The 11,252-nt window shown below is 42.8% G+C and overlaps 1 protein-coding gene across 2 annotated transcripts; it reads right to left on the bottom strand.

Moving 5' to 3' along the window:
• Window positions 1-10,202, bottom strand: LOC118331669 (RING finger protein 145-like; the record flags this gene model as incomplete). Of its 2 annotated transcripts, none has more annotated exon segments than XM_035666736.1 (12): window positions 1-742; window positions 943-1,176; window positions 1,270-1,392; window positions 1,585-1,732; window positions 1,992-2,174; window positions 2,303-2,443; window positions 2,983-3,158; window positions 3,321-3,556; window positions 4,485-4,576; window positions 4,973-5,081; window positions 7,283-7,534; window positions 10,034-10,202. In XM_035666736.1, coding segments are annotated over 11 exon segments (2,295 nt in total). In that variant the 5' UTR covers window positions 7,467-7,534; window positions 10,034-10,202.
• Window positions 10,203-11,252: the final 1,050 nt, after the last annotated feature.

The raw sequence follows: 11,252 nt of genomic DNA, 5'->3' as shown, positions 1-11,252 counted from the left end.
GGAGGGAAAAAATGGTATCGGAACGTCTCTAGTTTCTATGTGCATGCATGTATGCTGGGTGTTACGATGGAGCTCAGAGGCTGCATGGAGGACACTGTTCCTCAGAAGGGGAAGTGGGCTGGACAGGCTGCGATGATGGAGCAGTAGATGAGTCCTGGCTGTCCAATAGGAAGCCTGGGTTTAGCTGAGGGGCAGGCTCTGGTTCAGCAGGGGTCATCTCTGCCTGAGCCAGTGCCTGTGAGGATGAGTGGGAGATGGAGGAGGTGGGGAGCATGTCCAATGCGTCAGAGGAAGAGGAAGAAGACGAGGGATGATCTAAGGGCGACTGGTTCTTAGATTCAGTCACAAGTGGGGAAGGATCAGAAGAAGAAGATGATGATGAAGTCTTGACCAGGTGCTGAGGAGCAGAGGGTACACCAGAGGGTACACCAGAGGAGGAGGAGGAGGTTTCTCCAGCTGACATGACAGGTCCATTATCTCCCTCCTGCTCTCCTGTTCCCTTCTCCTTCCCATCATCTGGAAGTGCGCCATCTTTCTGATTCTTACTGGAAGCGGCTTCGTCCTGCCCTGCAGGGCTTTGATTGGCTGCAGGGGCGTCTTGGTTGGGGACAGCGGTGGTTGGTGATTGGCTCTTGAGTTGCGAGTGACAGAGGGGGCATGTCTCCTGGACATAAAGCCATTTCTTCAGACAGCCAGCGTGGAAGAAATGACTGCATGGAGTGATCACAGCGCTGTTCATGTCCTGGAAGGAATAAGCAAAAATACACACACAGGCTGTTTTGTTATGTTTCCTTTTGACATTTCATTCGTTTCAAAACCACTTAGGCCAACGTTAACATGTATCAAATTCACTTTAGCATGGCTTTAACCAGGAGCCTGAAATTAATTCTTGGCCATGTACTCTCTTTAGATTAAACACAAAAACACAAAACCAGCTCATACCTGGTAGCAGATAGCACAGATGTCGTTGTACTGTTCCAGCTGTGTGTTGCTAGCCGTTGGGAGGCTTTTGATCTTGTTTACAGCATCTCTCCTGAGCAGGAAGCTCTGCCAGCCCAGCTGGGCTCTGAGCCAGACGTTATAGTATGAGTGGACCAGGATGATGGTGCTTCCCATCACACTCCACTCCCCAAATACCGTCTCTGACACGCCATAGCACACCACACACACCGCAACCTGGCAGGGGACAAAACCAGCAACAGTTAGGTAGCGATAACATTTACACTCCCTCATGATACTGTACATTGTGTGTGCATGTGTGACACTCACCAGGAACTCCAGCAATCTGTAGGTCCCATTGACACAGTAGATAACTTCATCCATATTTTCTACTGGAGCCTTACGAAACTCCTCCACCATGAAGAGAATGTAGATCAGCAGAGTACCGAGGACCTGCGGGGTGATAGCGGAGCATGTCTTAGCATTTTGATGCAATTCAGTTAAATAATTAATCACGAAGTATAGATGCTTAAGGCTTTTCAGGCACAGTGGAAAAAACAGGAGTCTTTTTATAGGCACTGTATGTGCATGCTGTGTATATGTGGGTGTGTGTGTGAGCTGCTACTGAATATGCTTGAGTGTTACCTGCAGTGAGGTGAGGATGGAGGAGGAGATGATGATGAGAAGCCAGAAGTCCATGTGGAAGAACTGGCAGATCATATAGGCCATGTAGGCTGGAAAGATCAGCAGAAACAGGCACAGAGACACCGCTCTGAAGTGTTTCCACAGACTCCTAAAAAGGACAGAGGAGACGAGGGAAGAGAACACGTTTAGCTTCATCTGTACCAACATGGACATTTTGCTTACGTACCAAAGCATTAGCTGCCTTCTGAGATAAAAATAAACAAATATGTCCACTAGTCTTTACCTTTGGCACAATGCCAAAAAACACTGAAAGTTGAACATCTAAGCAGAAATCCAGTTTCAGAAAAAAAAAATTACAACTTAAACAAAAATAAATAAAATACAAGATGTGTGTAAATGTATCTTACTTGTCTCTGGAAGCTCCCAGGGCCAGGACTATTGGATCAGCTATCTCCAGCATGGACTGCAGGATGGAAGCAACAACAATGAAGAGGATGATGGAGAGGAGGAAGGCTCGGTGGATGACCTGAAGCTCGATGAGGCCAGTCTGGACAGCGAGGATCAGCAGAGTGATCCCTTCTGTCATCCCCCTGCGTAGAGAGAGAGGAGACAAACATGCAAAGTGATTAAAAGTATAGCCACATACCGCCAGACACCCCCAACCACACACGCAAACGCACACACATAGACAGACAGACAGACAGACGCACTGACTGACCTGTGCATGGTGTTGTCATTCATAAAGGCCCTGTAGCCTTGAAGGTAGAACTTGCAGAGTGTGAGAACTCCCAGAGCAATGAAGGAGACGGTGAAAACCAGACCCAGCAGGGAGTATGGTGTACTACAACATTCTGCAATACTGAGGACAGGGAGAGAGGAAGAGAATGTAAGAGCAGAGTAAAGGATAGCTAGTATATGATTATTTGCTCAACATAAATTCTGAAAATCAAACTGCTGTTTCAGCTAACTGGATCACACCAGAAGATATAATGTGCTGATCTGGCTCCTATAATCTGAGAGAGGTTCAATCAATAGCTAAACACTGGTACAGGTCATGCGCTAAGTCGTGCTGCCAGGAGTTTTAGCATCGTCATTCTATCTGCAGAAATACAATGAAAGGTAATGTCAGTTGGCCAGTCCAAGACAGGGTATGTTCACAGTTACTGGTAATATGACATTTACTGCTATTGTACTGTGTGTTTCTGTATTTATCTTAAATAATCACATCCACTATCATGAAGCCTGAAGAAATTATACCCATGTTTATCTCCATCCCAGTTTAGTTAAACAGTAGTTTAGTACAGGGCCTATGCCCCACAAAATATATGAGGCAATAAATATACAAAGCACATTATAAAGAGATGAACAATCTAGGAAGTCTGACCAGTGCCATGGTACCTGGTAAGAAACAGGAAAAGGAGCCTCTCTCTTGAGGTAGGCTGGTCTCTGGTGCTGAAGTAGGAATAGATTTGCAAAGCAAACAGCAGTAGCCAGAAACACATGAAAAGAACTGGAAGGACCAGCTGGTTCCATAGAGACATTCCCAAAGCTAGCAGCCCGTACACTTCCACCACCTGAGGGACAGACAGACAGAGAGACAGAGCGAGAGAGAGAGACGCAGAGGTGGAGAAGAGAAGAGATGGAGGTAATTGGAACAAAACTCAGAGTGACATTAATATCACATGAGGTAATCTCACAGGACCACTATAGCCGAAATCCTGTAATTGCAACATTACCTGAGCCAGCTCCCTGTAGGCAGTCTTGGCCAGGTTGTATGGTACCAACAAGTTAGAAGCCAGGAAGTAAATGACCTCCAGGCCTGTGAAGATCATGGAGAACTTATTGATGAAGACGATGGTCTCCAGCGGGACCAGACACAGTCGGGCCACCAGAGGGAGGAGGTGAGCAGAGAAAAGCCAAATCCGCTTAGTCTGCATCACACAGGAACATAGCGTACACACCACTAGCTGACCTGAAAGAAGAGGAAATAAGATGAACGTGAGAGAACATGCACATACACACGTACACAAGCACAGATGTACACACATGAAGATGTGTGCACTGTTGCAAATGTGGTTTTGGAACTGCTTTTGCAGATGCATGTCTGTAAATGTGTCTAGTTGAGACCTGAAATAAAAGAGTCGTCTGAAAATGTTTTGATCTGTCCCAAAGTGGTGACAATTTGTCAGCTACAAAAGCCAAACAAACATTCAGAAAGAAAGAAATTATTTTGTGAGTCCACTTTCATATTTAGTAGCTTTAATCTCCCCCTCTACAGCAGTATATCTTTGTCACTGTAACCATGTTATTTTCACTTTCTCAGGCTTTCACTGTGCAGTGAAATCAGCACTCAAGTCTATTTATAGCGCAAGAGACTCCACATCTACTCTCCAGTAAGATGAAACCAGGTCCAATGGACCCAGAAACAGAGCAACTAGTAACATTTTCCAGTTCGATGCAGACTACCTTTCATAGTAGCAGGGGTAGTTGGTTATCAGTAACATTAAAGGGACCTTAGGGCATTGTTTTTAATAAAGCCAAGAGATTTTAAGCAATACTCTATTAGCCCGCTACGGATGCTGATCTTTTTCTTCCACCCACTCTACAGAAAGATTGCGACACAGAAATGTTACAGAGCTGCAACTCTGGTAGGAGTTAAGTGCCTTTCTTAAGGAGGATGAATTCTTGCTGTCACAGAGACTTGAGTTGAAATGTAGTACCTTGGTTCACAAAGATAAGTGGAAGCAGGAGATACAAAGAGGAAGAGTATCCTGTGAGCTCAGACAGGAGCGGCTGAACTGCATCCACCTGCCTATGTTTGGGTTTGGGCATGCTGCATTCATGCCTTGTCATGTATACTATACAAGTGTGTCTTCATTATAATCATTGTAATATTATACCTATGAGTGCAGTGGTGAATCTGTTCATGGAGAGAGGTTCCAGGTAGACAGGTCCTTCATAGCCAGACTCCAGTTCACTGCGGACATAATCCCTGACAAAAAGAGGTCAAAATGCTCAATTTACAGGGAAATCTATTGTGGCTGATTATAAACCACTGACCTATGGCTCAACACAAAGCTAGCCATTCACCTGAACTAGCACAAGGAAAACTCACAGCTAGCTATGGATATATTGTGTGGGTAAATGCATTGAAAAAGATACAGCACATTATATTGTACAGTGAATGCTCACTATGGCTTAAATGAATGTTGTGTGTTTGATACAACCACCCATACTTTTATGTTTTAAGTATACATTCGATTCAGAAATAAGAAACAATATACAATAAATATCATAATACACAATATCATTTAAGACACTCACTAGAGTAACAGAACATGGGATAGCTAGTGGATGTATGTATATGATAAAGATGATTACTGTGTACCTTGAGACTTGGTGACCAGCAAACAGCAGAAGGGCCGTAAGGACATACAGGTAGAGTTTAACCAGGTGCTGACGAGGCAGAGTCAGAAGTACCAAGCTCAGGATGTATCCTGTAAGGTAGTCACACACAAACAACCAGTATGAGACCATCAACAAAAACAGAATCAATACATGCAAATTGTTTGCAAAGAACAAAAGCAATATACTTGTGTGTGTATGTGTGTGACAGATGTTTCTTATATAATTGTAGGCTATTTTTGACAATCAAATAGTCACAGCTGCCGCCTGGCTTATTGTACAACAGTTCACTACCTAAAACAGCCCAAAAAAGTCCACAGTGCATAGCAACAGTTACTTTCGTTTTACTGCCTCTCTCTCTCTCCCCCTTCTATTCTGTCTGTCCACCCACCACGCTCATCAGCACATACCAAGCCTATTGGCTCATTAACCAGCTGCAGCCAAGTCTGACAGCACGCAGTCACAAACACAGACATATTAAAAACACACACAGAAAACTCACGACTGTGCTTTTCTGTGATTTCAGCTAGCTGTTTGCTTTTAGCTACCTCACAGTCTGACCATGAGACTTTGCAGTGTCAACGTCACTGCTACTGTCTTTCAGTGCTTCTGTGTCACTGAAAATACCACTGACTGGCTCCCCATGCAGCAAAGACCTTTTGCAAATGAATAACACCTGTTAAAAGGATGTGTCATTACTTGAATCACATGATACACAGCAGTTGAGAAAGACTAACAATACACTTGTTAACATATTCGCTAATCGACATATAAGTAGAAAAGACTTGTTACAAAACTGGCAACCATCCAGTTTAAGTTCAATCCACAGCCATAGCAAGGAAGAGTGTTCTTAAAGTCACATTCGCTGCATTGGGGTAATGTTTTAGAGTTAATCACTTCACTACCTTCCAACCAACCAAGAAGGAAAAGCATCCTAGAGCGACTAGGCTGAAGACGTGCTGTCTAAGACACAGTGCTACTCGGTATCCCTCAATTCACAGTCCAGGATTACAATAAAACACAAGAAAAAGTCACACAGCCTTCGCCTCACTCTGGAAAAACTTCCGACAAGAAACACCAGCAGTCTTGTAATAGAAAATACAAACTGGTCCACTTATTATCCCAATTTGTACCAGCTGTGATTTTGGGTCCTGTGACTCGCCAGCGTGTCGTTTTAATGAGTTACCCTGTTAACTGCAGACTTTCAACTGTGAACTAACTGGCGACTTTATCCCGTTGTACCACCTTACTGTACCGCTGTACTTTAATTTGCAAAAGCAAAAAATAGCAGTAATACTGCATACGAGCTGTTGAGCCACCCTAAAGCACCGCCGAGGAAACTCCTCTGCCGCAACGACCCTACTTCACTAGCAGTTCTTCCGACTAGAAGGTATTTGGGGGGACCGTGTGAAGCCCCACTAACATTACTCTCTTCTACTGAAGCTTTTTACTGGCAGGTGGAATTTGTTAAAGCAACATTGAGGGAAAAGTTGGAGTTGGAGACTCTCAGAAAAGCTTTTTTGTGTGTTATGTTTTAGTTTTCTTGCTCCAGCTGAATCACTTATTTCTGTTTGACAGAGCTACCTACAACTTGACACTGGTCTCACATCAATTCTGACCGGTACAGCTGACTCACCCTGCCAGAATGCCACTGCTGGGGCAAAAAAACACGACTGGAAGAGGAAAACCGGTTTCAGGCAGCATCCCTCTTTGTTATTTTACCACTGGGTAAACCAGATAGTTTTGGCCAAACCCCACTTGTTTTCGTGCCAAACAATGGCCCCCAACTGTCCCGAAATCACTAGAAAGCGCAGCCTCATTAATGCTACTGTGTGAGCACTTTGAGGCTGACGGTTAGGTATAGAGGGGTGACATTGCTGAATGAAAAATAGAAGAGAAGAAAATCATGCAAATCCAACTAAGAGAAGTAACACTGTGACTCGTGGAACCTGGCCAACTGATAAAGCTAGCCTAACAGGAGCCACTTTAGCTGATAGCCCAGTTAAATAGCTCAAACAAAACACCTACAGCAGGTCATGATAACATAACTGATAACACTGATATGTCAACGGCTACAGCTCTTTATACATGTGTTCATTATCAAACGTGTAAAATGCTGTGTAGTGCAAACAGCGCAGGGCATTTATATAATGTGTTTGCTTTACAGTCATCCTCTAAGAAATGTAAATGCAAGAAGAATGCATTTTTTTCTGGAGCAGACTGTTTCTGTCTGTGTGTGTTTGTGTGTGTGTGTGTGTGTGTGTGGGAGAGAGGAAGAGACACCAACACTGACCTACGTAGTGCAGGTAGAGTGCCAGGTATTTGTACTGAAACAGGGGGTTGTTGGAGAGGCTGGAACGCTGGATCTTCTGGAAGAAGGAGCTGACGTCCCAGCGGTACAGGACATCCAGTAGCATGATGCTGGGAACACGCAGACCCACATTGAGCACCGCCTCTACGCGGTCCTTCACTGCCATGGCCTCAGCTTAATCTCTGACCGGCAGGCAGAACTGACCACTAAGACGGGATGTTAACAGTGGGCGTACTGCAGAGAGAGAGAGAGAGAATGCACACAGAAGATGGAAATTTAATAGGATGCAGGGGAGATAAGAAGCAATTACAGAGGATGAGGTCAAGAAATCAAGGAATCTAAAAAAAAAAAAAGCCACACTTGAAAGCTCTTGGTGCAGTTAGCAGAAATGGTGAATGGGAAGAGTGCTTCTTCATCTCGCTCCTCTCAATTTCACAGGTTGTCATTCGGAGTGAAGGAGGCAACAATATTTTGATGCACTGTTTTTTTTTAGCAGCCAGGACACACTGCATGTGCAGCCTGCGTGTGTTGCGAAATGTCCTGCTTTTTTCGGGGATTTGGGGATACTGGAAACACAACCCTGGAAAAACAGCTCGTCTGGAGTAAGACTTAACTGCTGAGATTCAATGGGAAAACCCCAAGGTTGTTCCAGTTCCAAAAGTGAGATTACAGTACACTTTCTTACACAAAGCCATGTTAGCCCAAGAAGTGGCAATGTGAAGAACTGGTTCACCCACAACTATGATTTGCATAGTTAACTCTGTCAATAATCAATCTAGACTAGAGTACACAAGGGGATGTAGGCCTTTCTGTTTTCTTTCCTCACACTGACCAACTCCACTTTAACGTGAGCACTGCACAAGCAACTGTGAAAATAAACCACATAGTAACACTCTCAGGTGTTTTAACGCAGGTGCAACTCAACGTCAGGCCAGATAAGCGAGGCTTGCAAAATGTGCTTATTCACGTATATGCTTCCTCAGTTTTTCACACACTGTTCTGTTTATATGTACAGTGTACATTTAGTTGTACATTTACTTACTTTCTTTTATACAACACTTTAGTGGGAGGCGGTGTCAGGCAGTATGTAACATTTTATATCATAAATCTAAATATCAAGTATATTTTGGGAAATTTCACTGAGAAAACATTTATTTACAAAACGGATCGAGGTTTATATGAATCAAATGTCTTTACTAATCATAGTACATGTACATACTTGGCATGTATCGTGTAACAAAGTCTGACGGCTAACATTTCTCTCACAGTATAAAACAGCATGAACTGATCAGTGGACTGGGCGGCTGCTGAGCTGGAACTGGACTCACTGATTGGACTTATGGACTATAATCACATTTTCCTTAACTTCTGGCACAGTTCAATAAGCCTACATCTTGTTTAATTACATTCATTTTGCACTTAGACCACTTTTACAATCTACTTATTGCGCTGGGATCATCAACAACATTAACAACAGCAGCATGCACAGTAGTTTATTGTATAGCATTTCTATTTTATCCCTTTTTAAATTACATTACAGTGTCAAAACAAATGGAAAGAGGTTCATGCATCGAAATAACTGAGTCTACTGCAACTTCCGCGTTAAAACTGCCCATAACAAACCTGTCTAGTCTTGTTGAAGACCTCCAATAACTCGTTGCTAACCATGGCTGTTTTCTGAACTGGAATGTAGATAAGGAGACACGGCCATTTCCAGTCCTGTTAGCAGCGTTTGTACCGAAAAAAAACCTCACCAGCAGATTGAAACTATTCGTAGTCGCAGAATAAAGTTTGATCACGCCACCTCAAGCTTCCCATGTGACTTAAGAGACAAGTTTCCCCAATCTCTCTATAATGCTCCAGACTACTTCAAAAACACAAAAACAGGAAGAAAACAAACAAAAAAAAGGTGCCAATCCAGAGTTTCCATCCATTAATACCCCTGCAGCCCGGGACAGGACCCTGATAAGTTACATAACTGAATTCACCACGACTATCACCGACCAGAGAGAGAGAGAGAGAGATCACTTCGCTTATATAACGCGGCCGTCTAACATTACCTCTGTATTTGTATCTGTCGTAATCCATTAACAGCTACAGGCCGCGGTGGGGTCGGACCTAACCTAAAATGCGTGTATTTATACAATAACTGGCTGACTGAAACACCGGCACTACACACGTTACGGATGAGTGAGTGCTGCATCGACTCTGGTACGGCTCGCCATGAACTGTAGTAACCCCTCTCAGTCTCGACGGAAGAGAGAAAGAGAAAAAAACAAAAACTGTTAGCTCCGCCGTAAAACACTGCAACACTTCGCATATAATGTAGTCAAATGAACGCACACGCACACCCCAAATGGACGGCTCAGGTCTGTGTCGGAGTGTACGTGCAGTGTGGAGGTGATGAGCTGCATCGAGCAGCAGGCACAGAGCCAACACAGGCTCAGCTAGCGTCGCTGCTAGTTAGCTACTGTCAACAACTGAGCTCACTTTCAACACCACAACAACAACAACAACAACAAGAAGAAGAAGAGGGGGGGTAAAAGCAAACAGCCTGGTATTAACACCGCAACGTTAAGACCCCAGCGTTACACATGCGTTCAGATACCCGCAGATAGCGTTAAGTTAGATTAAAACAAAGCCACTAAATCCCAACTGTAGCCTGGCTTAGCTATGGCGTCCGGCCAAGACTTTTAGGAAGAAGAAATAAAAAGAAGAAAAGGAGAAGCTTACACTTGAAGGACGATGTTCGCAATATGTACAATGGTTTCGGGGTGCTTTTCGGGTCGGATATCGACCATTTTAACTCGGCACCGCCCGAGTTAACGGTCCTCTCGATGGAAGCGCCTCACACTCAGAAGATGCGGCCGATCCGCTCATCTCACCTCGCAGCCATTACCCCAACACTGGGGAGGATGGAGCGGGCATGCGCAGTACAGCCTGTCCCATTCAACGCCTGGGAGGTCGAGCTAGTTTGGTTGTTTGGGAGTGCACTTTTTAGTAGTTTGATAGGGATTGTTGTCCATACTACTACTACTAATAATAATAAATTATATTTGTAAAGCACTTTTCATAAGAAAATCTCAAAGTGCTACAGAAACCAAAACAAAGTAACAGAAGAGACACTAAGGGAAATAACACATGAAATATCAGTAACAAATAAAAAATACAAGTGATACTAGGCCTGGATGTTTAGATAGACTACTCTTCTGTGAATTGTGGTAATTTATATTGTAAATATCTTTACAATAACTACAAATACTTTAATAATGATTTTTGTTACAAACTCCAGATATACAAACAACATATATTATACAAGCAACATCTATTAAGAACAAAATATAAATATATATATATAACTATATATATATATATATATATATAAAAGATATATAAAAGATCACATTTACATTATCCTTATCTTTATTCATTTATATTTTAAAAATTACTTTATTTTTGTGTGATTTAAATGCACCAAGGCAAATTCCTAGTACCTGTAAAAACGTACTTGTCAATAAACCCAATTCTGATTCTGATTCTGGTTGTAATAAAGTTTACAGTTGGGATACGATGGTGGAGGTTAGTCACTAAACTTTAGTTTTGCTTGTTCTGTTCAAGGCAAGGGAGATTGTAGTATTGTCAGTGTTTAGGTGATAATGCATGTTGTTTTAATTTACTGTATGTATTTGTACAATATTTGTTAATGTATATTTCATTATGGACTCCAGGAGGAGTAGCAGTGACACCTAATGGGGATACAAATGAACAATAAACACTGTTTTTTATAAGCAAGCAGGATGTCACATTTAAAGTATTTTAATAGGAGATGTCAGGTGTAAACTATGACCCCCATCTCAGTCACAGGACCAGAGATGGTATATTTAAGTGCCCACAGACATCTATACAACACAATCACGATTAAACAATTAAAAACAAACAATAACAAACAATC

Source organism: Morone saxatilis, unplaced genomic scaffold (assembly GCF_004916995.1).
Source record: "Morone saxatilis isolate NCDOM2014 unplaced genomic scaffold, NCSU_SB_2.0 Contig20, whole genome shotgun sequence".
Classification (NCBI taxonomy): domain Eukaryota; kingdom Metazoa; phylum Chordata; class Actinopteri; family Moronidae; genus Morone; species Morone saxatilis.
The sequence above is the reverse complement of the archived record's forward strand: the minus strand, read 5'-3'. Positions and strand labels throughout refer to the sequence as shown.